General features: G+C 43.9%; 5 protein-coding genes across 14 annotated transcripts; 3 read left to right on the plus strand and 2 right to left on the minus strand.

Annotated features, from left to right (window-relative positions):
- The first annotated feature begins 339 nt into the window (after window positions 1-339).
- eef1akmt1 (EEF1A lysine methyltransferase 1) lies at window positions 340-3,158 on the plus strand. 4 transcript variants are annotated; one of them, XM_003962232.3, is made up of 5 exons: window positions 340-450; window positions 791-1,034; window positions 1,120-1,202; window positions 2,116-2,405; window positions 2,558-3,158. In XM_003962232.3, the coding sequence occupies exons 2-5, from the start codon at window positions 900-902 to the stop codon at window positions 2,689-2,691; spliced, it is 642 nt and encodes a 213-aa protein (XP_003962281.1). In that variant the 5' UTR covers window positions 340-450; window positions 791-899; the 3' UTR covers window positions 2,692-3,158. The 4 variants fall into 4 exon arrangements, with proteins under 4 accessions (XP_003962281.1, XP_011611774.1, XP_011611783.1 ...); XM_011613472.2 differs by having other exon boundaries at window positions 380-450; window positions 744-1,034; XM_011613481.2 differs by having other exon boundaries at window positions 382-511.
- il17d (interleukin 17d) lies at window positions 2,983-4,589 on the minus strand. Its single transcript, XM_003962231.3, has 2 exons — window positions 3,799-4,589; window positions 2,983-3,706 (listed from the first exon to the last, which is right to left on the minus strand). The coding sequence occupies exons 1-2, from the start codon at window positions 4,095-4,097 to the stop codon at window positions 3,403-3,405; spliced, it is 603 nt and encodes a 200-aa protein (XP_003962280.2). The 5' UTR covers window positions 4,098-4,589; the 3' UTR covers window positions 2,983-3,402.
- Window positions 4,590-4,747: 158 nt separating this feature from the next.
- ift88 (intraflagellar transport 88 homolog) lies at window positions 4,748-14,818 on the minus strand. Of its 7 annotated transcripts, XM_029846407.1 has the most exons (27): window positions 14,623-14,818; window positions 14,272-14,334; window positions 14,064-14,123; window positions 13,517-13,570; window positions 13,307-13,370; window positions 13,037-13,106; window positions 12,578-12,668; window positions 11,975-12,079; window positions 11,515-11,617; window positions 10,946-11,289; window positions 10,654-10,724; window positions 10,430-10,516; window positions 10,150-10,249; window positions 9,607-9,693; window positions 9,300-9,486; window positions 9,110-9,218; window positions 8,883-9,033; window positions 8,687-8,802; window positions 8,481-8,533; window positions 8,288-8,353; window positions 8,093-8,199; window positions 7,314-7,377; window positions 7,090-7,137; window positions 6,675-6,698; window positions 6,477-6,527; window positions 5,166-5,273; window positions 4,748-5,092 (listed from the first exon to the last, which is right to left on the minus strand). In XM_029846407.1, the coding sequence occupies exons 1-27, from the start codon at window positions 14,701-14,703 to the stop codon at window positions 4,971-4,973; spliced, it is 2,586 nt and encodes an 861-aa protein (XP_029702267.1). In that variant the 5' UTR covers window positions 14,704-14,818; the 3' UTR covers window positions 4,748-4,970. The 7 variants fall into 7 exon arrangements, with proteins under 7 accessions (XP_029702267.1, XP_029702271.1, XP_029702276.1 ...); XM_029846411.1 differs by lacking the exon at window positions 7,090-7,137; XM_029846429.1 differs by lacking the exon at window positions 4,748-5,092 and having other exon boundaries at window positions 6,638-6,698.
- A 276-nt stretch (window positions 14,819-15,094) lies between these two features.
- cryl1 (crystallin, lambda 1) lies at window positions 15,095-22,539 on the plus strand. Its single transcript, XM_011613442.2, has 9 exons — window positions 15,095-15,255; window positions 15,576-15,683; window positions 16,591-16,717; window positions 17,722-17,883; window positions 18,012-18,107; window positions 18,170-18,268; window positions 20,424-20,532; window positions 21,180-21,286; window positions 22,241-22,539. Exons 1-9 carry the CDS (start codon window positions 15,230-15,232, stop codon window positions 22,343-22,345), a joined length of 939 nt encoding a protein of 312 aa, XP_011611744.2. The 5' UTR covers window positions 15,095-15,229; the 3' UTR covers window positions 22,346-22,539.
- Window positions 22,540-23,127: 588 nt separating this feature from the next.
- On the plus strand, window positions 23,128-24,725 carry LOC101067830 (gap junction beta-2 protein-like). The gene is made up of 2 exons (XM_003962228.3): window positions 23,128-23,289; window positions 23,736-24,725. Exon 2 carries the CDS (start codon window positions 23,760-23,762, stop codon window positions 24,522-24,524), a length of 765 nt encoding a protein of 254 aa, XP_003962277.2. The 5' UTR covers window positions 23,128-23,289; window positions 23,736-23,759; the 3' UTR covers window positions 24,525-24,725.
- The last annotated feature ends 1,338 nt before the right edge of the window (window positions 24,726-26,063 follow it).

Below are 26,063 nucleotides of genomic sequence, written 5' to 3' on the forward strand. Positions count from 1 at the left end.
TGAGTGTTTCAGTGGTTTTTGTAATAAAACCATTGGTCTTAAATTTTTCTATCACTACTAAGGAAAGTGCAGCTGTTCTTAATGTTGAACTGATCTCTGAATTTCTGACTGTTTCTAAATGATGCCAGTGACTTTGCTGTACTAGGACACCTCCCTTGTAAACTATTTTAAAAGACCTGTATAGTTTTCAGGTGATTTAAACAAATGCATGATGTACTTCTAGATTTGAAAAACAAGAGTTTGATTTGAATTACGTTATTTAATGTCTACTGTTATTCTTCTACTTAAATGTAAAATCACTTCTTTGTTAATTGTTAACTGTGTTTTTAAAGCGCGAACATGCCGTTTGTCCTTTCTCGGGCGCCATCGAAGACGTCATCAAGCCGCGACTGCTCACATGTCTGGTTGGATCGGATCTTTCAGGTTTAACCTGCTTTATTCGGCTTCCGGGTAAAGACTCCAAATAACGTTTTATGTGACGAGAAGTGTTTTGCTTCCAGGTTTAATTAGCGTGAGAAGAGAAATAATTGTGTCGATTTTATTTCAACTTTATGTTGATGTTGCGTGAAATCTAAATGGCATTTAAAGATCAATTACTGTTTTATCTTAAGACTACATGATCATTTTATGCATCCGAGCTTAAAGAAGACCCTAATCAAAAGACGTGATTAGAGAAAGTTTAATGCTGAATATTAGTAAAAGACACAAAAGTAATTCCCTGTCATGATTTCCTTTTTTTTTAGATTAAAGTCATTTCAAGTGCAACAACTGAAATGTCATCACTTTTCAGGGCTTTATTAGTGTTAAAGCGTGACACTCGAAGCTTTTCCCTGCACTAGAGGAGGTTTACTCTGCAGCCAGGACCCAGCGGGCTCAAACATCCACCCCGTGTGTCAGTCATGAGCGACAGCGATGGCGATGATGTCCCCCGGCTGTCGGCCCACTCTCTGGCCGCCCTGCAGGAGTTCTACGCTGAGACCAGCGTTGCCACCGCCAAAGATCAGTTTGCTGTCGCAACAGTGGAGGAGGACTGGGTGAGATTCACGCACATGCTTCAGTCTGTGTTCTGTTCGTTTGGGTTTCAGCAGAAAACCAAAAAGATGTGATTTTCTTCCACAGCGGATGAGCCAGTTCTGGTACAATGACGAGACGGCGGCTCGGCTTGCAGAGGAGGTGATACGTGAAGCTGGGGAGGGAGGCAGGTGAGCACGCACCCGCGCGCACCCGCGCGTGAACTTTGGATAAAACCCAAGTTAATTTAAGGACGAACTCTATCTTTATTCTCTATGTTCTTAAGGACGCTGAACGTGGCTTCCGAGCCGGAATTTAAGGGGGAAATTAATTGTTTCTCCACCGATTGTCCGTTTTTCTACTTCTTGTTGATGTGAAATGACTTGGCGCATTTGGGATAACACGTTAACACCCAACATTATATTTGGGACCATGACAAACGCTTATTGTGTCTGAGGAAACAAAAGGAACATTATTGTCTGACGTATTCCGAATACACCCCATGTCGGACGGTCCATATCCCAAATCTGCACCCCGTTATCCCAGAGAGGCTAAACATTCAATTAAACACAGTTTCAGATTTGTTAAACCTATATTCTATTTGTGAAAATGCAAAAAAAACAAGAAAAGAGACACATTTCACTGGCATTCTTCGCCTGTCCTGATGTCCTCAGCGAATGTCAGTGAGTCATGAGATAAAACACATAACACGGTGTTTGGACTTTACTAGATACATTTAAGTTGTTATTGATGATGAAATGATCATAGATGAACCACGGATCCATTGTTCCACTCCGGGGTACTTATCGACCGTGTGTGGGTCTCAGCCTCTTCTCTCCAGTTTAAGGAGTTGTGCAATATCCAAAGGCGCCACAAGGGGGCGATGTGTAGGCGCGTTAAAGGTCGCCTCGGGATGAAGCTGCAGGTGACCATCAACCATGTGTTTACAAACTACAACTGGTGATTTCCTTCTACAAACGATGATTTGACGAGAGTGACAGAAGTTACCGATTTGTTTAATAATGATCTGTTCTTCCCGGTTCGTCGAGCGGAGTGGAGGTTAACGAGATTGCCCGTCTTTTCAGTTATTCCTTTCGCTTCCAGGATAGCGTGCGTGTGCGCGCCCAGCGTCTACCAGAAGCTGAAGCAGGGTGTGGTGGAGGGCTGGGACCGTGTGTCTGCCGTGGTGCTGGAGTTCGACCGCCGCTTCGCCACCTACGGTGACGACTTCATATTCTACGACTACAACGAGCCGCTGTCGCTCGGGGGCAGCGTGGCCCCCCAGAGTTTTGACGTGGTCCTCGCCGACCCTCCATATCTTTCCAAAGAGTGTTTGGAAAAAGTGGCCAAAACCATCAAATACCTGAGCAAAGGCAAAGTGCTGCTGTGCACAGGTGTGTTGAACCCAATTCCAGAACAGAGCGAAATTGAGCTGATGTTTTTATCACCTCGTCACCTCTCGGGCACTTTAACCACAGTCGGAAATTTTTAAAAAAAAAAGTGTTTCTTCTTCAGGTAACTGATGTTTTGTGTGTCTGATCCACAGGAGCCATCATGGAGAACGTTGCCGAAGAACTCCTGGGTGTAAAAAAGTGCAGCTTTTTGCCAGAACACAAGAGAAACTTGTCCAACGAGTTCCGTTGTTTTGTCAACTATCCGTCGCAGCTGTTGTCCTGCTGAGACGTGAGAGACGAAACAAAGCCGGAGGAGACGTGTCAAGACTCAAGGATGGAGACGCTGATATTTCTCACAGTTGTGTTTCTTAGAATGTATTCACTAACTGGTGAACCATTTTGTTCTGTAGATTTAGTTTATCAAGTATTTGCATTATAATTTATTTAATGAATGTCCTCCCCCCCTGGAGATGAATGTCCGGTAATATCATTTTTCTTTTCGGTAAGAACCTTAATTTGAATTTGTTTTATTTTTCCTGAGAGGAATTTGCTTTAAACATTTAAAACACAAGTAAGATTGAAGCAGGCATATTTATTGTCTCTGACAGCAGGAAACCTTTAATCATAGAAGAAATAGAAACAAGCAAATATTGTCATTTTACTGTAGTTTAGCTTTTGAACGTGCCAACGCCAGCTGTTTCAAGTTGTGAATAAACCCAGTTCCGCTATCTCCCCAGCAGGTGGCAGTATCGGCTATCTAGCGTTTATTTGGGGATGTTTCTAAGGCAACCGTGCAGTTTATCTCGGATTAGATGTATTTCTCTAAGTCTGAACTGCATTTGTAGGTACAAAAACAGGCAAGTTTCATGCGTTTGGGTTGTAAATGTTGGCCATAATCCAGCTTTTCGCGGCTGTGATCGACGGCTTATTTAGACTTCCCGAGGTTTTTATTCCAACTCCGGGTGAATTCCACATAAGAAAATCCCATCAGCGCGCTTCAAACCTTCACCCTGGGCTTTGGCTCCGCTCTTCCCCGGCTCTGGGTGCGGGTCCTGCCGTCCCGCTTCCTCTCCAGCCGCGGCACACAGGTGCACCCCACGGCGATGGACACGTAGATCTCCGTGTAGGAGTGGCGGCCGCCGACGCAGGAGCCGGTCCTCTTCAGGATGACGGACGGGGCGTAGACCGGAGTGCTGCGGAGTAGGTCGCTCTCCTCCCTCTGAGGTCCGACCAGACAGCCCTTACAAAGGCAGTAGGCCTCGGGGATGTAGCGCGGAAACCGGGTCGGCTCATAATTCAGCCTGAAACAGTCAGATACCTCAACACCCGTTTAGAATTAAACTCTAGGTAGTGATTTTGCTACCGTGGTTACCGTAGATATGGCCGCCCTCACCTGTAGGCCCAGGGGGAGATGCTCAGCAGGTTGACCGGGAGGCGGCTCTTCCGGTCGCCCGGGGTCCGGCCGGTAGTCGGGCAGGTCAGGTTGAGTTTGTCGTGGGGCTCCAGCTGCAGAGCGTGATGGAAGGCGCTCATCACGCCCACAGAGAGGCGTCCGAACATCTGCTCCAGGACCTCATCCGGCAGGTCCTGGCATGCCCGGGCCCTGGTGGCCTTCTTTCGCACCCGTCCTGCCCCGACCGGCCAGACGAGAAGCAGCAGGAGGAGAAAGACGCCGCAGCGACGCGGCATCATTACGCGCGGCGTCGCCGTGCCAAAGTGAAAACAAAAAAACAAAAAAACTCTTCTCTGTTTTTTTTAAAAACAACTCAAAATCCTCTGTTGTAAACTGTTGTTTCTTCTGCTAAAGTCCAATGAAAAGTTGGAAGCGATGGAGTCTCGGCAACAGACACGCAGTCCACAGTCCTGGCTCGGAATCCGAGGCGGGGGCGCGCCGCCAGGGAGACTGTCGAAACATTCCGACTCAACACTTTTACAGCCTTCCGACGAGAAACAACCGACACGGGCTTAACAAACCACCGACGAACCAGCTGTTAATCAGACAGTCGGAGCCTGCGCGTCTGTGACCGCGCTCCTCCCGCTGTGCTCCGGCGACGTGTGCGTAAAACCCGCCCGGGCTCCTCCGCGCAGGAACTGCGCGAGCCGCCACCGAAGCAGCCAGATAAAGTCTCCCGGCAACAGAAGAGGCCCGCGTTGGTGCGCGCAGCTCCCGACAGATGTTGGCTCCGCCGCTGGATCCTGTCTTTAGACTGCACCTCGATTCTGGCCATCCTCTGGCGTCTGATCGGGTTTCTGCTGAACGCGTCCTGGGTGGATTGTGTGGGTGTGCAGGCCTAATCCGCTCTGACACGCGCCTTGATTCGTACTGTAAACTCGTGCCATTATAAAAGATAGAAGTTTAATTCGGAGCTGTCACATTTCCAGGAAAGCCTTCCAAAGGCCCACATGGATTCTGTCCTTACAAACGGTATTTACACGTCATATAAATAGATTTCTTTCAATTAAGAGCACAAAAATGTTAACATAATCGCTTCCTGTTGCAGTCCGAAGATGCCTTTAAAAGACCCAAACAGAACCCGGAGCCAGCAGAACATCTGCGGGTTCCTCCTACTCGGGCAGCAGGTCGTCTCCCAGCTCCTCGTCCTCAAAGTCATCGTCCTCCACCCGCTTCTTGGCGCCCGTCTTCGGCCGCTCCATCTGAGGCCCCAGCGGGTCCACGTAGGAGGCGTCTGTACGCGGGGGACAGAGGTGGTGAGATGGTGGTGAGGTGGGACAGTGAGGGCAGAGGTGAGGATCCCTCACCCAGCTCTTTTGGAGCGCTGGTCTCGTAGGGCTCATTGGAAACAGGAAGTGACCTCATCTTGGCGCTCAGTCGCTCGCCTTTCGCGCTGCCGCCGCTGTGGCTGCGGTCTACAGGAAACACACAGACAGACCCAGATTCACCAACAATCACTTTGGTTTCTTTTCTCCACCGTCACATGTTTCACATGAGGCCGAGCTGACAGTTTCATTACCCCACAATAGTTTATAGGTCAATTTAACTGGATACGCTGTAAATAATTTGACTGAAATTCCAGGAAAATCTAAATTTCTAGCCCTTCTACAGTGTGTGTGTGTGTGTGTGTGTGTGTGTGTGTGTGTGTGTGTGTGTGTGTGTGTGTGTGTGTGTGTGTGTGTGCGTGTGTGCGTGTGTGTGTGTGTGTGCGTGTGTGCGTGTGTGTGCGTGTGTGCGTGTGTGTGTGTGTGTGTTCCAGGCTCAGCTGACAGACTGACAGTATTGTGCTGAGCTGAAGGGCAGACATGATTCCAGACAGCATCAGCCCACATCTGGCTGCCAGGGAGTCAGACGAGAGCAAAGACAGCTTCGGAAAACAGGAAAGAGACCAAGAGACTTGACCTCCATTTACAGCCCAGCGTTTCACAGGAGGCCGCACGTACAGCTGGAAACCTCTGCTGGAAAATCCACTTTTGGATTTTGATTTCGATTGCTGCCTTCGTTTCCAATTCGTAACGCACAGGCGGGAGACAGAAGCAGCAGGTTGAAGACCCAGATGCAGATGTTTTTACAGAAAAGCTCAGGTGCAGTCACGGTTTTCTAACATTTCTGAGGTTCTGCTGCTCAGAAACACTGACCACAGAGCAACATCCCAGCTGCCAACAGCGATTTCTGGACTAAATTCAGGTGTTCTGACCAAAGAGCTATACTTAACTTTCCTCAACTTGTGTGTTTACCCACTGAAATACCACCCCAAAATCTCCCTCCAATCCAGATGTTATGCTGCAGAGGCTTTTGTATTTTTCCTACCCTAGAATCATTTGCGCAGTAGCTAAATAAGGAATATTACAGTGGTTATGGAGGTTTGTTGTCCAGCGCAGTAAACAGAGAAGCGAATGTGCTGCGTCAATAATATCTCGCCTGCATAAATAGACAGTTACACAGCTGTTTAGCAGGATTATGATGATAAAATCTGTCATTTGCTCAGACCGAGTATGATATGATATATTCTGAAACATGCATTCTGTTAGCGTCACGCTAACATCAGATTTACTGAGACCGGCCTTATTCCAGTGGTTGAGTCTCGTTATTTTACGTAGGGTCAAACTTGTACGTACCTCCCCCTGAATCCAACAGTGGATCCAGTTGTTTAGACTCAGGGTGAGGTACTTGGGCAGCAGAGGGGAAGAGGAAGGAGAATACAGATGAAGGAACAAAAAGATTGCACAATCTGAATGAAAGGATCATAAAGTGCACATCTGTGCCACATGTGTAGCACCTAGCTGCTTTGCCTGCTGCGACCTTTGTCTGCTCACCTGCTTTCACGTCCATTTCTGACGCTGCACAAGAAAGTAAGAAAAAAAAAAACAAGAACAAAGTGTGGCTGAGCTTCAACGGTAGGACGGATGAGACATGAGGACGGATGAGACATGAGGACGGCTCAGGTCCTCTCTACCCTAACACGCTCTGCAAGGTTCACTATAGCACAGCTGAGCTGCAGAGGGAAACGGGGCCTCGGCTTAGCTGCTGGCAGCGTCCTCGTCTGTCCTCGTCTGGATTGTGTTTAAAGGTGGAAGTTTAGCCAGATTTGAGCGTGTGTCTGTAACTGTTAAGGATCTGCAGCGCAGCAGCGTTAAACCGTCTGGGACAACATTAGCCGCACTGTGTGGGGAACCCCTGGACCTGACCCTGGCTTTACAACAATGAGGAAGAGGATTCTGCTCAGTGTACCTGCGACGAAGGCCTTCTTAGGGGAGATGAGGACAGGTGTGGAGACACCTACCACCCGGGGGTGTGAGCAGAAGGTGGGAAACAGCAATGAGACCAATGGTGAGCACTGCTTATAAGTGTTCTAATCCCACAAAAAACATCTGTACAGATGTGCAACCGCGCTCCAGTGTAGACGCAGAGCTCTTCCAGTTGGTATACGTTGGGAATGTTGCCGGCCGACTCACCTGCGCTGCCGGCGCTGCCTTCTCGCCACCCTCGTCCGCTGCCTTCCCGCCCCGACTTCATCCTCTGCAAGAAAAGAGGGAAAACAAGAGAGGTGCATAAATTAAAGTGTGACGGTGCGCAGCCTCACCAAGAAACCGTCAAATAAATTACACACACTCGCTCCAAAGAAAAGAATAACGGTGCTTCAAATTGGATAATTGGGTTGTAAAAATGGCCTCAATGATGAATCAAATTTATGATCTTAAACTTTCATCATTACTTGGATTCATTAGATGGAAAGTGAATAAATTTTACCTTAAAAAGTGGAGCAGAAACTACACAGAAGACTACATTTCTCATTAATTAGCATGCAAACTATATAATAAATGACATAAGGTTATCTAGTAGATATGAGCAGCATGGTGTTGGGTTTAGATCTTAAAATACGACCGACCTGCAGACGTGCAAAAACAAGCCCGTTTCGCTTCAAGAGACGCAGAGGTCAGTTACGCGAGGAGCAAGTTGTAGCTATAAAAACTGCAAATCCTAAATCCCAAATGAGCAGAGACAGATACGCCTGTGGTCTCGGGAGGGAAAACTGGTAAACGTGATGAAACAGAAAGCAAAGAAACTCTTGTAGGATATGAAAATGTGTTCCTATTTATGGCCAATTTCTAATATTATGTTCAACAGAAACCAGAAATTCTTTCGTACGATTCATTTCTTTATGTTTGTGAAATGAAAAAATAAAACAGCATCAAGACACAAGAATGTAAATGTAAGGGGGGGGGCGGCGAACCTGTTCACGGACTTCCCTCATCTTCTCCGCCTTCTTGAGTTTATTGGCGTACTCCTGCACCTCCTCCAGTCCCATGTCGTTAGTCAGCCTCACCAGGAAAGTCAGACCTTGATCAACAGTTTCCCTTTCAGTTTCTCTTTGTCCTGATAAATGCATTATTTGTTGGGATATTTGAGGAAAAGTAGCTTTTATTACACTCGATATCTTCAGGAAACCTCTGATGCGTTTCCTTGTACGTCTCCAGGGCCGTGTGGTAATTCCCTGCGGAGCAAAACGACTCCTCACATTAAAAAAAGACACTGTTTAACTGTCAGATCTGTGAAGCATTCCCTAAATGGGCTCGATACATCATGCTTGGATTGTCATTGTCATGCTGTATAATGCTCACCACTTCTTCTGTAGCAACCTGCCACTCTCAGGTGCCACTCCACCTCATTTGGTCTGACAAAGACACAGGAAACACCAATTAAATCTGATCTCAGCTGAAATCAACCAATCGAGGCTGGGTGGCTGGGAGCCCAGTGCTCACCAACAAACACTCTTCCCGTTATATTCCGCTGCCAACAGTCCAAATCCTATATTCAGTATACTTACTGAATCAGTGTTGCTCTTTCAAAATACTTAATGGCTTTCTCAAAGTACTGCTTCTTAAAGTAGTAGGTTCCCAGCCATGCAGCCACGCCGATGTCACAGGGGAAGTGCCTGAAAGACTGGGACAGGAGCAGACTGAAGCGGAGCCAACGTCGAGATTAAAAAATGATTTAGCTAAAACAGGAAATGCTCCTTTTACCTCTGTGTAATGGTGCAAAGCCTGAGACTCATCCCCCTCGTCATCAAACAGCTGTCCCAGTTTGGCCAGTACGCCACAGTCGGTGGGGCTGACACTGATGACGTGCATCAGCCACTGAATCGCCTGTTGAGGATCTTCCAGAAGCTCATATATGGAGCCAGTGAGTTAAGGGCTGTTAATGGAGACAGGACAGAGGAGGAATCAATCATGTTCTCACAGAAGGATACAGGTTGGCCAACTGGTACATGACTTCTGCACTGTTCCTCAGGATGGCGTGATGCTTCAAAAAGCAGTCCACAGATTCCTCCAGTCTATTCAGCTTCTTGTAGGTTAATCCTGGGAAGAACAGATAGGCAGATGGATGGAATTATTGGATATACTCTCATCTGCCTCGCTCAGCACTCCAATAAATGGTACCCAGATTATAGAGGGCCTCTGTGCAGCTCGAGTCATTCCTGAGTGCTTCTTTAAAGAACTCGGCGGCCTTCTCATAGTCTTGCTTGACGAACACCGTGCAGCCTTTGTTATTAAGTGCTCCGGGGTTATAACGGTCTGTGGACATGGCGACGTCTGCGTACCGCTCAGCCTGCTCATAGTCCTCCTCCTGCAACAGAGGAGGCGTCAGCGCGGAGCATCAAAAATAAAAATAGAGATGATAAGAGGCAGCTACAGAGATAAAGAGTCAGTTTATGCTAGTTTAGCTTAGCTGATGAGAGCATCTTACCAGGAAGTACAGGAAGGACAGGTTGGTGCCTGCAGTGCTCTTCGCTCTGGTGTCCTTCTTTTCAAAAGTCTTCAGGGTTTCTATGGCCTGATAACAGTGAGCAGGTGCACCAAAAGATACAGCACAATGTGAATAAAACACATTATTCTAAACATTTTCAGAATATACTGAATTTTTATATGCTGGAGGAGCTGCAAATGTGATGTAAAGTATGATGTAAACTTCAAAAGCAAACATACCTCACCCTTAAGCATGCAGATGTAAAAGAAAGAGGACAAAAGTGAGAGGAAGTGAAGATGGACAATGTGAATGGAAATGAAAGAAATGAAAACACTGGTTAGTAACTTTCCAAAAAGAAACTATGAGAAGAAAGCGGGAAAAATACAAACATGCAACAGGGGAAAAAACATTTAATCATTAGTTGGAAACACTGTTGTGGATGAGAAAAACAGCTGCATTTGTTAAGACTATATATGGGCAATAATAGAGAACAGCTTAATTACTTTGCGTCGGGTTTGATTTTTGAATGCTTCAAACTGTCACCTGGTTAAAATCCTTCTGTCTGAGGTAGGTTACAGCTTTAATTATCTCTAGATCATCGGCAAGGTCCGTGTACTGAGAGCTCTTCACCACATCCACACTCCTAAAGAAAGAAGCATAGAGAAAACTAAAATGTAGCTCAATAATACACAGACAACATGTCTCAGTATAACCAACATGTAACTCTACAGGCTGTTTGTGTGAGATTTTGACACCTAATCAAGAGAATTTGTGTCTAGATTCCATACAAAATGTGATCAAAACTGTACAACAAAGCACAAACCAGTCAAAGCCAGCAGCAAAAGTGGTCTCGATAGCAGGAGCGATGAGCTTGGCTGCAGTCATGATATACTTCTCAGACCGCTGTTTTCTATGTAAAACATCGAGTGAAACACAAAAACAAAAATTCACAAAATCGCACATATTACCCACAAAAGTTTGACTGGGGAAAGAGTAAAATAAAAGCCAGAAATTGAGTGATTTATTAAGGATAGTCAGGTTTCTTACAGGTTTCGCTCCATCTGGTGTAGTTTGTCATTTTGGATCGCCTCAGTGAACATGTCTGTGCTGTCGTCATCCTGAGAGACAACGGCATTCAATCAATCAATCAATCAACTAACCAATCAGAGCTCAACACAAACCAGATTTTCTATGAGATTTGAGTTTCTGACATACTGAAAAAGCAAAAGTTTGATCACTAAATTTAAAAACACTTAAATCACTTTCATCACAGGTTTTTTTTTTTTTTTACATGACTGCAGATATTCAGAATTTGAGCTAAGCTGCAACTGCCACTCACGTTCGACGGGATGTACTTGTCTTCATCAAAGCTGAGTGGAACAGAGATGAGCTTCTGGAAACCCTTTTTCATCCTCTCTTTATCACCGATGGCGTAGTAGCACAGGACCAGGTTGTAGCCGGTTTTAGTGTTGGGACTCTGACTCATGATGTCCTCAAAATAGATGATGGCTTTAGGGTACTGGCCAATGCGGACAAAAACCAGGCCGATGTTCTCCATGATCTTCATCTTCAGCTCTTTGAAAGTGTTGGGGATCTGATCCAGTGCCTTTTGGTACAGCTTGATGGCTTCCATGTAATTCTGCTGCTTTACATAGATGTTGGCCATGCTGACATTAAAACGACCTGGAGCAGCAGCACAAACAACAGGAGTTCAGAGAAAACAACAGATAAGCTTCATCTGACTCAAATGTATCACTGCAGATAAGGAAAAGCCCCATCGTTCAAGACTGATAGAGATTTTAAATACTTCTGCCCTGCCTGAGGGTGATGTCACGATGTCTAGAGTGGTGTCACGCTCAACAGCTCGGGTTCATCTGGACAGAAGATGCAGCTCAATCATTTACTCACCAGCGTTTTGGAGCAGCCTGTTTTTCACTATGAGTTTGTAGTTCTGCAGAGCTTCTGGGTACATTTCATTATTTTCATACTGGTTTGCCAGATTGAGCAACACCTGAAAGTTACAGAATTGGTGGTTCGAGTCAGAAAAGAGACACTGATGGTATAAACTCGTTCACAGAATCTTGTAAAAAAAAAAAAAAAATTTATTCAGGTCTGGAGAAGTGAAGCTAAGCACTCAGGTATGTGAACACATTTGGGCACCCAATGGCTGACAGTAATTAATGGCAGAAATGTTAAGAAACATATCATATAACAGAGTCTGCTGCAAATAACAACTACAGCCTGAGGGATAGAAGAGCTGGGACCAATGTAAGTCCCTGAGTGCATTTGGTTGGATAAATATCCTATTAAAACTGGGGATGGAATAAGATTAACAAAGGTAAATGGAATGCTGCGCAGTGCTACTTACAGATCCATATAAATCTATATTGATCTGGTCCGCTTTGTCAGACTGTTCCCGCTGTCTCACCAGTGTTCTCTCCTTCCTGGATGCCTCTTTGGCTTTCTCAAGAGCCTGGGGAGACAAGTCACGTAAAATATTTGATCATCCGCCACCATCACAAAAGCCCATTTCTTACACATCCAAACCCTTGACATGTGTACTGCATTACTGTTATCAGGTTTCTGGAGGTGCTGTATATAGAAAACACAAAAGTCTGCCTTTCATTTGCCTCAGGTTTTGCTGTGCAGGCTCGCTAATCATGACTGCAGTGAAGGTCTGAGAAGCATTAAACATCATGCTGATGACTTGCACCTGAACAAAATAACCCAAAACACAAAGACGTTGTGGCGCATGTCTATCTACGGTATGATGTAAATAGCTGTTTGTAATCTGTGCTTCTCAATAAATGTTGAGGGAGTAAAAATGTGTCGTACGAAGCACAACACTGGACCTCTGGGTCATGTCGGTCGTCACGGGAAACTAGGTGAAGCAAAAGCTTTTCACACTGGGTAACTTCAAAATAGGGTTCTAAGAAGCCATTAAAGCCATTTGGACAGATGAGAGTCATACCAGTTGGAAGTTTCCCGAGCTCTGTGCCATGCAGCTCTCTAATACCAGGTCGTTTACTTTCTTCTCCAGGATCTTGATTTTCTCCTCGGGCCTGCAAGAAATTAAACTGCAGTGTTTGCTGGCAGAGGCCAAAAATGTTAGAGAGACTTAGTGATGAGTAAACAGAGAAACTATCTCTTCTATTTGAAGACATGATCAGTCTTCTACCCTCTTCTGAGTAATATTTGTCAACATTTTCTGAGGTAAAACATTGCAATTAGTTTATAGTTAAAAAACTTGTTTAACACAAACCTTTAAAGATTGCGATTACGACATAGCTCACACACTTCTTTGTTTCTAATTCTACTTCTAACTGTTGCTGATTAAGCCACTATGGTTGCTCCTGACTTAGACACCAGGTCTCTTCAGATCATAGTAGTTTAGATAAATAACTCAGAAATATTAAGAAAAATAACTCACGTGTCCTCGTTCTTGTCTTCAAGTGGAGGAGCAGGACCTCTGGCCTGTCCCAGAGGGTCAAATGCAGGACCTGAAAATAAACTGCATTTTAAACAGGAGGCTTGTTTTCTCAAAGGGATTATCATTAATTTCTTTACATCTTACATTCCTAGAATAAGTGATACCAAACATTCAGAAAAATATAACCATATCAGAATCAAAGGCTATGAATATCAAAAGCTAAATGATAAATAAATTCTAAAGTTTGGTATTTGGCACCAACACACTCACCACGGGTGAGAGAGGAGCTGTAACCTGCTGCACTGACTGCTGTCATGGGCCGTGCTGCCCCAGCCTGAATTTATTAAATAGAAATGAGAGGGTACGTGTATAATGCAGCATAAAACTGGCCACACATAATAGTGATTAAATACTGCAAACGCCATCATAGTAAAACCCTTCACAGCATCGTTCATTGACACGTGTGTTTATGTTGCTCACCTGCACAGCTCCAGTCATGGGTCTGCCCATGGAAGAAGCAAGAGCATTTCGGGACTTTACAAACAGAACGTAAATGAAATGTTAATTAAACAGAGAAAAATGTATCTTGGCAGTTCTTTATTTCAGGTATTTTCAGATATTTCTTGCAAAACAAGTGCGAAATAACTACACAATTCCACAGAATGTGTGACCCGTCAGCCCTGCATGAACTGTCTTTAGTTGTCAGTATCTTACATTGTAATTTGCATTTCTTCCCATAGTCCCTGACTGTGGTTACTCAATACCAGTAATGTAGAAGGCAGTTAGACCATGTAACATGACTGTAATATTGTTTGTTGCTTTGAAAACAAAATGCTCCTTTGATCACTGCAAGATCAAATGTCCAAGTGCCACTTGCAGCTCATGCAGATCATCAAAGAAAGCATCTTTTTGAGCATCTGGTTTGAACTGTGCAGGTCTTTTAATTGTTGGTCATCACTCCTGAATGTAATGAGACAAAGAAGTCACAAAATAAAATCTACGTTTCATTTCCGTTCCTTGTACTTACACCAAAGGAAGACACCAGAGGCCGAGCTCCAATGGCAGTGCCAGGGAACTTGGCAGTCATCTAGATCACAAGAGCATAAAAATTGCTTTAAAGTGATTTACACACACACACACACACACACACACACACACACACACACACACACACACACACACAGTTGGCGCTGATTTCCAATCACAGCTCGCACTGATGTAAATATGAAACCCACCGGTGGTCTTTTTTCATGAGTCGTCTTCACTGCTTGTTGGAAGCCCTCATCATTCTCGATTGCCTTCAAAATTATGAGAAATATGTGTTCATTGCATGCAGTCATACAATCTTTCAATAAAAAATAGATCAAACAGATTAAATATGTGAATAGTAAAACATAAGCGGAGGCTTTGTTGCAGTTATAAAAAAAGAAAAGAAAAAAGCAAGCATAACTTGTTCGGAATCCTAACATCTAATCTGTTGTATCTGTAATGGTATTTTCCATAAATAAACTAGCGGTTTATCATATATATATATATAAAGCAAAAGGTTTAAGCTAGCGAAAAGGTTAAAACGACTTATAACACACCTCGTAGTCAAATGTTGGGTTATAATTATTGTAACCCGAATAAAGATCGTCCTCCTCCACATCTGGGCCGCTGTGTTTCATTTTCCTCTATAGACCCAGAGTTTATTAAACACACTCCACAAATTAAAAACTAAATATTAACAGAGCCACAGCGAAGAAATTTGTTGTATTTTTCCAGTAGGTATCCCACAATGCAAAGCGTCATGGGCGGGGAAATCAACTATTCTAATCTCTGATTGGTTACTTAAGTGTCAATCAGCTTTCAGCGCTCATATAATTGGATGAAGCGCTCACTCGTTGCCAGGATACGAGTGCACGCGCTTACAAATAGTGGATTCGTTTTCGGCTGTGATGATTGTTAGGTTCATTGGAAACAAATATGCATGTGTGTTTATATGGACATACTGGACAAACAACCAGAATGGTGCTAGCGACGCAGATTCACTTGCAGGAAAAGGCAAATGCAAACCGCTTTAACTCGTTTGAGGCTTCCGGCTTCCCGTAACGCTGATCGTATTGCAGGGGGCGGGACCACCAGCCGTAAAGCTGCACCAGCAGGTTTTAGCTCAAGATCCTGACAGCTTCTGCGCGCTGTAGCTCTTCTAAAATGGATATTGTCGCTGTAGTCGGCAGGTGAGCAAGAAATTATCTCTAAGAAACGTTAATGTGAAGATATTATTGTATTTTTGCAAAAACACTTTGCACTTTGCACCAACTGGTTTGATTGCATCGTAGTGATTGAGTATGACATGCCATCAAACTTAGGTGACTTGTTTAAATTTTTATTTTCAGGTATTCAGAATACTTTAACGTTAAGGATTAATGGCTGTCATTATTTTCATTCCGCTTCAAAATTGCACCATAGTACCAAAAAACAATCACAATGTCAGAGATGCAACTTATTTTATGCTATCCAATAATTAATTATTCCATACATTGTTTTGCGTTTGCAGTGGGCTTATAGGCCGTTCTTGGGCTATGGTATTTATAAGTGGAGGCTACAATGTGAAGCTCTATGACAACCAACCTGGTCAGGCAGCCAAGGCCATCACAGAGATCAGGTAAGGATCAGTCTGGATTTACTCATCTGTCTCTTTATTCTCCATAGACAGGGCCAATGTGTTCAGGATAAATCACTTAAAATGTTAAGTTAGCTTCACATTATTCTGGATGTACACACATTAATAGTATGGACCCAGGACAAGAGAGGAATATATTAGCTGTTTATTGGTGCACCAAATTATGCTTTGTATAAGTTAACACAAAATCACGTCGAATTCTTTTTGCTGAGAAAAATATTGTAATGTAATTATAACATAATTGTTAAACCTTTAAGTGTAACCTTGTGTCCTGTTGAACCCCACAGAGCAAATGTATGTGTTAAAAGTATCAACACATTTTCGTTATTATAATTATATCTTACACACACACACACACACACACACACACACACACACACACACACACACATATCCAAGCTTTCTACTCTGAGAATGCAGTTGCAGACCAGACTATGGATGCATAAGTGGAATTTCAGAGGTGACGACCAGTTATAACTGTGAAAAAAGAGTACTTTCAGGGTCATCTTTTAATCAGCTAGCTCAAGTAAAGGAAATACATGAAACCCCATCAAAATATCAACCATTGAAGATACGGCTGTGGCATGCTCAGTGACCTTCTCTTACTTTAGGACAAATAGACATAGCCTTGTGATTACAAGTTAAACATTACAGGTGAATGACTAAGGGTTTTGGGAGAAAATTAGCCAGGAAAATACTGGATTGCCTCATCAGATATGGTCTCGTCTCCAGAGATTATAACCAGTTATGAGCTATAGCTCACCACAAAAATCATTTTAAATTTCTGTGTGATTTTACTTTATTTTTTTATGCTGAATAAGCGTTATTCAGTATATTTTGCAGTCTTTACAACGAGAGTGGTGCTCACCTCCCCTCTGTGTCGGTTCAGGAAGCAGCTGGATGAGCTAGAGGAAGCTCACATGCTGAGAGGGCAACTGAAGGCCTCACAACAACATGCACTACTCAGCAGCCATGATGACCTGGCCCAGGCGCTGGAGGGAGCCTTCTTTGTCCAGGTGAAAGGCGACATTTCCCACACCAATGTGTCTGTCTTTCTAAAATCAGAAACTGGCACAATTATGTCAATTTGAATCAAAATTAAAATCATTTCAATTCTGCAATGATTTTCTTGAGCACGATGTTTTGGAATTGCGATGACACAGTCTATCCAAGAGGGGGCGCAATACTGTTAGTTAATGTGGTGTGTCAATTTAGGTAAACATCCAAGGCCTTAAACGCTTTTTGTAGATCAGTGTTCTTATTAGAGAACACATCATTGCTTATGATTATTTTAGTAGTAGCATGTAATAAAGTCACTCATCTTGCCATGGTTAAGATCTTAAACCCAGTCAATTTTAAACAGCCACTTGTAATAACAAAAGAAACCTTCTTTTTCTTTGCCAAGAAGGCAGCTCATTTGGCAGGGAGACGGTGCAAGTGAACAAAAGTTCTCTTCACCTTGGAGGGAGGGTTTCTGCATGTTCTCCACCACAAGCAGACATAACCATCAAAATATCCCTAACAAACATGCCCCCCCCCCCCCCCACACACACACACACACACACACACACACAAACACAAACATTTGTGCCAGAGCTAAATCTGAATCTTAATTCAGAGAACTTTCCAGATGACTGGGGAACTGGAACTGCTGCATGCTCTCGTTTCAATAGAAACTAGCTTAACTACAGTAGGTATGCTGTTAATGAGCAGAGCATCATGCTTTTATCCATGCATTGAAGAGGCATGCTGCTGGTCCAGGCCATTATTGCAGTTCCACATTCTTGACAAATGACATAAAACCCTATAAAAAAGCTTGTGACTAATGCTGCCTTTCAACAGGGGTAATCAATTGTTACTTTTAGTGCTTTCAATGTATAGACTGATTTTATTTCACAATAGGGGGACCTGAAATTCAAATCATTATTTATAATTTCCTTTTTCTGCTGTTCGCGTGACAGTATTTAGGATTTGTGTTTGTCCATTTTGTAATTCCCTCTTTGAACAAACGTGTATTTAGGAGTGTGTGTTCGAGCAGCTTGAGGTCAAGCAGAGCGTCTTCCGGGACATCGAGTGTCTGGTAGGGGAAGATGTCATCCTGAGCAGCTCTACTTCCTGTCTGGTGCCAAGCAACGTCTTCTCCAAAGTGCAGAACAGGAGTCGCTGCCTTGTCTCTCATCCGGTCAGTTCAAAGCAGTTTCATCTGTAAATAGGCAAAAATACTTATGTAATCTGCCTGGGCTGATGTGTAAATTCTTAATTCTGCTCTATAAGGATGTTATAATAGCATGTTTATGCTTGACTTGACAGGTAAACCCACCTTACTATGTCAAACTGGTGGAGCTGGTCCCTCACCCGGAGACGGCAGCGGTTGTTATGGACACCGCCCGAACGTTTATGACCAAGGTGATCGTCCTCAAAGTGAACTGTGCAGTCGTTGCCTTTCCTGATCATTTTCCCTCTTTTAGGTCGGGCAGGTGCCGGTCTGTTTGAGGAAAGAGATCGACGGTTTTGCTCTCAACAGAGTACAGGCTGCCATAATTGCAGAGTCTTGGAGGCTAGTCCAGGTCAGTGTCGCTTAGGTTTCTGCACTACCTAAATAATTTTGCCTCTTGTCAGGTAATGAAGACCAAATTGGTTAACACTGACAGAGATTACTTACACAGAAGTAGGAGCGGTTACAGACTGCCCCCTGCTGGATGAGGAGCTGAATCATGATATCACCACCCACACTGGTGCTAAAGCTTAGCTCATCTAATGTCCTTCATGGTTTCATTTTCACACAAGGACTAAGCAGAGTAAATTAGTCAAGGATCATCATTCACTCACCCAGCAACATGGCTCAGAGGCTGTTTGATTCAGACTCCAAAGCAACAACACCCAAAAACCTCACATGGCATCGTAAACTGTGGTGTAATAACTGAAGGTCCAAAGACGGAACCAAAATGACGCAACAAAAATGAACACGATTAACTGGACGCTTATGTATTATGGCAACAAAATGGACCAACCTACTAGCTGGGCCTGGAATTAGTCAAGGAATTGGGATAGATACGAGGTCATGGTCGTCCTTACACTTCAGCTGTACATACCAGGAATTCAGTCCAACTCCTTTATTGGTTCGTGACGAGTCAAGAGTGCATATCTCCAGATTAAAAAAATCTTGTTTGTTCAGTCAGGGCAGAAGACAGAAAGGAGAGCTGTGTTTACCTCTCCTCTCACTGCTTTTTTCACTTGGTAGCCTGTCATGAATGCAGCGTCTGATAATTGTCATGGCACAGGCCTGTGAAGACTCTCGTACACAACAGTGTATGCAGAGTATTGATCCCTCACTTGTGACCGTAGCATGAAAATAAATTAACCCTGAGAGCAAGCTGACAAAAGCCCCACATGGCTGTTAACGATTTAGACGTACCTAACACCTGATTAATCCAAACCTTTCACAGAAATGTAAAAATGACGAGGGCACAGTAAGGTGTTCAAATTCTAGCCTCGGGTTTTACCCTTTCTGTGTTTGCAAAAACCTGTTGGTGGAGTTAATTTGCACTCCGTGCATTTCTCAGCACTGACTTGAGATCTGGAACGGGTCACTAGTCTGCCCTTGGGGCTAATCCTCAGCCTCGAAAATCACGCGTTTGTATGTCACAAATTCAGAAGTGACAGAAGTGTAACAGACACATTTTAGAATCATATGGGGAAATCTTTGATAAATGCACTCTCGTGACTGCAGACACACGATAAGCAAAGTATGTTAATATGAGGTAATTAACTAAGTGCTGCAGTAAAACTGTATCCTGTCTTGGTTGCATTCAACTGCAACTTGCATTCCTTTTCTTTTTTGTGTGATAAAAAGGACTAAACCTTAGCATGCGTGCACAGGCAGTGTAGGAAGGCATTGTGGTTGGGAAAGTGTCTGGTTCCCTCTAGTGATTATATGGGAAAAGATGCCCCCAATCATCAGGCTTTGCTCAGATAACAGACGTCTTGTTGGACCCTCGGCTCTAACAAAGACAACCCTGTCCCTCTCATCATGACGAGAGGTGGACTTTCCGTCTCAGCGTACAAGCTTTGATTTCCTGCGCGGCCGGCCAACAGGTATCTCTAAGCCAGTGATCACTGAAGGACTCCCTGTGGCTCTACTTACATCCACCCCCTCCATTCTCATCCTCTACTGTCCGCATCGCTCCAAGAGTGCAACGATTGCTGATTAGGGAGGAACTTTATTTCAGCGGGGAAGTCAAATGGAAACAGTCAGGGTTATATTCTGGAACAATTAGACGCCAGCTGTTTTTAAGCTTTGTAAATGTCGGTGGATTTAAAAGTTAGACGAGCTGAAGGGGAATAAAGATGGCAACTATTTCAATACTAAAATTCTCTATGAAACTGACCGGAATCTGCTGTGTGTTTTGGTAAAAATAAATGGAAACAAACAGGAGTTGTACCATTGGCATGGTATACAGACACATATTAATTGTATTAAGCAAAATATTCACATGTAACTTATGTAAAGGAAGCTTCATGAATAACTTTTGAAACGTGCAAACAATGGTCAGCTCTTTCCCAGTTGAGTGGGCAGATAAAATTGTCCACTGATCAGCCAACAAATCAATACACTCAAAGATTAACTCGTCCCAGGACTGAACGGTCGACCACATCACACGACTACTGTGCACACAGCTTCTGCTAAAGTGTCTTCCAACTCTTTGTCTTGCACTCCAACAGGACGGCATCATATCTGTCCAGGACATCGACCTGGTGATGTCAGAGGGGCTCGGAATGCGTTACGCGTTCATAGGTCCCATGGAAACCATGCACCTCAATGCACCTGATGGTAATGCTTCCTCTCCAAAGACTGGCGAAACACACGTTTTAAACATCCCAGGCATCCGTGACGTAGAACCCATGAACTGTACGGGGTGTTCGAAAGAGAGAGGGAAAACCACAGGGAGATGGAGAATATCAAAGGGGAGTGTGAAACTCAGAGTGACCCTGACTGTACTTGCACGCATGAACACACACACACACAGACAGAACAAAGCAGTCTTTTGATAGGTAGCAGTGAATACACTCCCTCACACCAGCAATCTAAAACTCCGAGCCCACATTGCGGCCTTCAAATCACGGGCCAACTCTGTCTGTTGGTACACTGCTTTCCGTTTTTGATCACGCCTGATTTCCTTTTTTAAAATTTAAAAAAACAAGAAAACAACACAGACCTCGTCTCTGTGATGCATGAATATATATATCATAATATATGTTAAGAAACCACAGTTTGAGTTTTTAAATTGAGAATTTTCCTAGGATTTAATTTTGCATGTATTTTCCCCTTTTACCACAGACATTTATGTACAATTGTTTGATTTGTCTCTTGGGAAAACATTAATTGGAGGGGGGGAAACGCATGGCATCGATTCAAGCTTGAATTATTCCCTCTTCTCTCCTTTCCTGGACTTCCCTCATGACCTGCTGCTCCCGCAGGTTTAGTGGACTACATGAAGCGCTATGGAGAGGGTATAAGGAGGGTGTTGGCTTCTTTTGGGCCTGTACCAGAATTCTCTGGGGAGAGCGCCAAAAGCGTTGTCAAAGTAAGTATAATACTAAAGTGGTGTGAATGAATCGGTCTTGAACTCTTGAATTAAAGCCAGAGCTCGGCCAGGTGGTAATGTGAGGACAGCCCGGGGCACAAACAACCTACTATAGCAGCAGAAAGCTGTCCGTCTAGTCCGTGTGCATTTACCTCTAACTTAACCAGTTGAGGCAGGTTGCCACAACCGCAGGAGTCGGGTTTGAGGTTCCGGGATCAGACTTTATTGTCATTATACAAACTGAACATTGAAGTTTTGAGGCCGGTATGGGGGGGGGGGGTCCAGTGCAGCCACCAATGTGGATGAACATGACCCAAAAGCTTTTGATGGAGGGTGAAACTGGAGCACCCCGAGAAAAACCCACACAGGCTGTACCAAGTCAACACAGTAGCTCGCTGTACCTGGGACCTGAAACTAAGACCTTCAGCTTGGGCAATTGTGCTAACAACTATGCCACCATGTCGCCAGGGGAGATGTTGTGGGGTAGGTGGAGGTGAAGGGAGAGGACGTGATACAAATGCTGTGGTTTTAACATTCAGAGAAAGAGGTGGGAACTTGAACTGCACAGCTTACCCATTTGAAAACGTGCTGATTCAGGTCTTCTAGCCCCAATATTCAGCAACACAGGACTATTTAGGAATTATGGAAAGTCTTGTTGTTTCAATTTAGCAACACAAGTCACAACTTTGCCTTCTCCATTTGCTTAAAATGCAGAACTTTCGGCTGTTAAGTTTCACCTGGTCCGTTTTAGCATTGCTGTATGAAGTTTGAATGACTACAACCCCTCATTGGTAGCCAAGTCTGCCTCTGCCAGCTTAGACACAAATACAGATTTCACAATACATCTGAGGAATAATCTATCTAATCCTCTGCTTTTCCATCATTTTATATTATTAATGAATACATAACCCATCAATCAGGTGTTTCCTGAACTGAACTGACTGATGTCTGCAGGAAATGTATGAGCTGATCCCCAACGACGGTCAGCATCTGTCAGCCAGGATCGCCAGGAGAGACCAGCTCCTCATGAGTTTGGCCAAACTGAAGGAGGAGCATTGACATCGTCTCGCTTTGAAAAAACACTGATTTATTTTTTAAAATCTTGAACGCACTAAGAATCACATTTCTCTCTCTTTAAACTCAATTGTTTGCTTTTAGCAACAGAATTATTTGAATTTGCCAACAAAAATCTGTGCTATCAAAGTGCCTTTTGGAGTCTTTCGGGTCGAACATTAAAAGAGTTGTGATTTGTTCTTGTTTGTCTGCTGTTTAAGCATGAGAACAACAATGTGAACAATTGAAAATGAGTCAGACAGACTATGCTACACACCCCACTGCAGCATACCCAAAATATTTAAAGAACACAACAGATAACCATGACAAACCTATAGTTACATTTATAGAACGATGAGAACTGTAAAGGCTACAGATCACATGTACGTGTGTACGCTGCTGGATCACAGAATATGAAAATTTCTGTTCCGGTCATCTGTCACATTTAAAGTTGACAGTGATTTTAGAGGACACTTACCACCACATGAGATGAGCTGGTTGTACTGTAAAGCACAGACAGGACACAAGAGCTGTTGTATAGACATAAATTACAGGCCTGAGGTGTTTCAAAGCATTCTGCTTTATAAGTTTGAGGAGATAAAATGGTTAAACTACCTACTAAAACTGTTGTTGGCTATAATAATTTGCCATTGACAACAAAATGGACGTGTGCTGATCATCAGAAGATGAGGCGCGTGCACTGCTTAAGCGCTCTCTTGCACGGAATGATTGGCCCCACCCGGAAGCTCTGCTCCTACCTTATTGCCTTCAGGGAGATTAGAAAATTCCCCTCAAGACACAGGTGCATCCGTCACACTGCAGAAGGAGCGCCAAAGTCTCAACTTCTGCTCACCAACAGCGGTTTGCCCTGGATTACAGGAGAGGAAATAAGTGATTTTGTCTATTGTAGAAAAACGCTGAGACGTTTTCCACCGGTTTCACCAAAACAGGTAAGTTCTGCAGTAAAATGCTGGTGTGACTCGTTCTGATGTGATGAGTGCTGCTTCAGGAGGGGGTTTGAAACAAAGGGAAGTTGATTTAACTTTAAAAATAAGGCTTTTGGTTTCATCGGTGTAACCTGGCTTTTCATGATGAAAATGAAGTGACGTGAATAAAACACACACTTAAACAGAAATGCTATACACATGGGGACAAAAGACTTCTGAATGGAAAATCTGGAAAACATTTTTCAGCAAGTTTCAGGTCAACAGGTTAATCCGGTTTAGTGTGGACAGTGTTTTAGCACTTTTGTAAAGGTTTGACTAAAACTGCTTATGTAAACTATTCATAAAGTATAGATTTTTACAGATTTTTTTTTAAAATTTACATGGTGTGAAGAGTGTAATTTGAAATGTAAGCCAAAAGCAAGTACCGCCATAAACTCTTACATTTGCAGGTGGACTGACCTCCCTGTGCCACGATGTCTTGGGCCACGCTTTACAGTCAGCTGGGTGGTGTCAACAAACACTCCACCAGCCTGGGAAAGATCTGGCTTTCTGTCCTCTTCATCTTCCGCGTCACCATTCTGGTTCTGGCCGCTGAGAAAGTCTGGGGCGACGAACAGTCCGACTTTAAATGCAACACGCAGCAGCCAGGTTGCAAAAATGTCTGCTACGATCATTTCTTTCCCGTTTCGCACATCCGCCTGTGGTGCCTGCAGCTGATCTTTGTGTCCACCCCGGCCCTTCTGGTGGCCATGTATGTGGCCTACAGAAAACGTGGAGAACAGAGAACCGTTATGGCCTCCGGAGGCGATGAGAAGGTGAAGGAGACCGACCTGCAGATACTGAGGACGAAGCGCCTGCACATCACGGGCCCTCTGTGGTGGACCTACACCTGCAGCTTGTTCTTCAGATTGCTGTTTGAGGGTGGCTTCATGTACGCTCTGTACTTTATCTACGATGGCTTCCAGATGCCGCGACTGGTCAAGTGCGAGCAGTGGCCTTGCCCCAACAAGGTCGACTGCTTCATCTCCAGGCCAACAGAGAAAACCGTCTTCACCATCTTCATGGTGGTCTCGTCGGCCATTTGTATGGTTCTCAATGTTGCTGAGCTCTTCTACCTTTTTGCCAAGGCCCTCATGCGGTTATCAGCCAGGTCAAAGCAGCGTAAGCGGAGATATACCAGCGAATCAAAGTTCAACCAGGACACGCTTCTGGACAACAGGAGGAATGAAACTTTGTAGTCTTCAGATTCAGCTTGAAAAAAAAAAAGACTATTTCTTAAAGGACAGTCATGCCCTGTGGAAGAGCATATTAAACAAAGGTGTTAAATGTACCGTATTTAAATGTTTTTAAAACTGGTGAAATTGCAGCAAAGACAACTTGGCAAACTATTTAGGGCATCACCTCCTTGAAAATAAAAGTTAGATTTTTTTGCATGTATAGCATTTGGAGGGTCTCTACGAGGTGCTCTGACCACCTTGTGACTGCACCAGTGAGGCGGCAGTGGTGTGGTGGTGTAGCTAGTGTGGCTCACTTAGGAAGTCAGAAAATTAGTGTTAAAAAGAGAAAAAAGCAATTCCCCAAATGATGAACGAAAGGTTAAGGTAATATTGACATTAGCATGTTCCAATATTCGTGTATTCCAAACCTAAAGACCCCTTCTTTGACCAATCACAATACAAGTTCACATTTATTGTGTGACCTCAATGGAGCCACACCTTAATTACTCACTAAACGTTATGTTAACCCAATGCCAGGATTATTTTTGAGGAACTTGATTTGCACAGATATGTTTCTGAAAAACAGAAAACACTAAAGAGGATGGGGGGGTCATCGGAAGGACAAAACCTCCACCAACCTGAAGGCCTCACAGCTTCACCATACATGATTCAAGCTGTCATGGACACCAGCGGTTAGATTGAATAACCACTTTCCACCATATATTACAACCATGGAATTCCCATCCTCCTCGGCCAGTGAAACCAGTGGATCACGTGACGTAGCCAGCGGATCACGTGACGTAGCCAGTCAAACATGGACTTCATGTTTTGCCACCCAAACCGCTGCGTGTGTCCTTGAAAGATAAAAAGCAATTTAGTTGGAGTTGGAGTCTACCATCATCCTGATTACGGAGTTAACGGACAATCTGCTGGACTGTTATGACCATGGGTGGAGATCCATTTGCTGTACCTCGTCCTCCTCAATACTTTGACAGGATTTGTCCGGATCCCTCTAAGAAATAATCTACAAACAGAATAACATCAGTGCAATAATCACGGCACTTGTTGGCAATCCCGACAACATTCATGAGCACCTACACCTGTTCAAACCAATAAAAAATAATTCAATATGTATTGAAGTTAAAGTGGAAAATAATAGCAGCCTTTGACAAAATATGAGCCTATCCTGTCAATTTAGCATCTTTTATTTTATGTTGTCCATCTATCGTTTCTGCTTCAAGGCCTAAAAAGTTGGAGCTGAGTTCCTAATATCATGGTTTTGGAAGAAAATATCAAACTTCCTCACACAACTCACAGAACGTACAATTTTATTAATAATCCCATAATTTAAGACAGTAAAGCAGAAAACTATCCGCTGCCACTTTAGCCATTAGCATCTTTAAGGTTTGCTGCGTCACGTCGTCCTCAATCATCGGGTTTGTTTGAGTTGTGGTCACATCGCGCGTTCGCCGGGCGGTGCGTGAAAAAGTGAGGTATGTAGGTGGGATAGAGGCACTTTTTAACATCTCCAAGGCGACACCTGTTCCGTATTCAACGCAC

Source organism: Takifugu rubripes, chromosome 1 (genome assembly GCF_901000725.2).
Source record: "Takifugu rubripes chromosome 1, fTakRub1.2, whole genome shotgun sequence".
Classification (NCBI taxonomy): Eukaryota; Metazoa; Chordata; class Actinopteri; order Tetraodontiformes; family Tetraodontidae; genus Takifugu; species Takifugu rubripes.

Excerpts from the sequence above, each read along its gene's own strand:
- eef1akmt1 (XM_003962232.3), top strand. The coding sequence starts at position 900 with ATGAGCGACAGCGATGGCGATGATGTCCCCCGGCTGTCGGCCCACTCT. Across the intron at positions 1,035-1,119 it reads CAACAGTGGAGGAGGACTGG|CGGATGAGCCAGTTCTGGTA; the intron begins GTGAGATTCACG and ends TTTCTTCCACAG. Across the intron at positions 1,203-2,115 it reads GAAGCTGGGGAGGGAGGCAG|GATAGCGTGCGTGTGCGCGC; the intron begins GTGAGCACGCAC and ends TTTCGCTTCCAG.
- il17d (XM_003962231.3), bottom strand. The coding sequence starts at position 4,097 with ATGATGCCGCGTCGCTGCGGCGTCTTTCTCCTCCTGCTGCTTCTCGTC. Across the intron at positions 3,707-3,798 it reads ATCTCCCCCTGGGCCTACAG|GCTGAATTATGAGCCGACCC; the intron begins GTGAGGGCGGCC and ends TGACTGTTTCAG.
- ift88 (XM_029846407.1), bottom strand. The coding sequence starts at position 14,703 with ATGAAACACAGCGGCCCAGATGTGGAGGAGGACGATCTTTATTCGGGT. Across the intron at positions 14,124-14,271 it reads CTCATGAAAAAAGACCACCG|ATGACTGCCAAGTTCCCTGG; the intron begins GTGGGTTTCATA and ends CTTGTGATCTAG. Across the intron at positions 5,274-6,476 it reads ACTGTTGGATTCAGGGGGAG|ACCGCAGCCACAGCGGCGGC; the intron begins GTACGTACAAGT and ends TGTTTCCTGTAG.
- cryl1 (XM_011613442.2), top strand. The coding sequence starts at position 15,230 with ATGGATATTGTCGCTGTAGTCGGCAG. Across the intron at positions 15,256-15,575 it reads ATTGTCGCTGTAGTCGGCAG|TGGGCTTATAGGCCGTTCTT; the intron begins GTGAGCAAGAAA and ends TTGCGTTTGCAG. Across the intron at positions 20,533-21,179 it reads GCACCTCAATGCACCTGATG|GTTTAGTGGACTACATGAAG; the intron begins GTAATGCTTCCT and ends CTGCTCCCGCAG.
- LOC101067830 (XM_003962228.3), top strand. The coding sequence starts at position 23,760 with ATGTCTTGGGCCACGCTTTACAGTCAGCTGGGTGGTGTCAACAAACAC.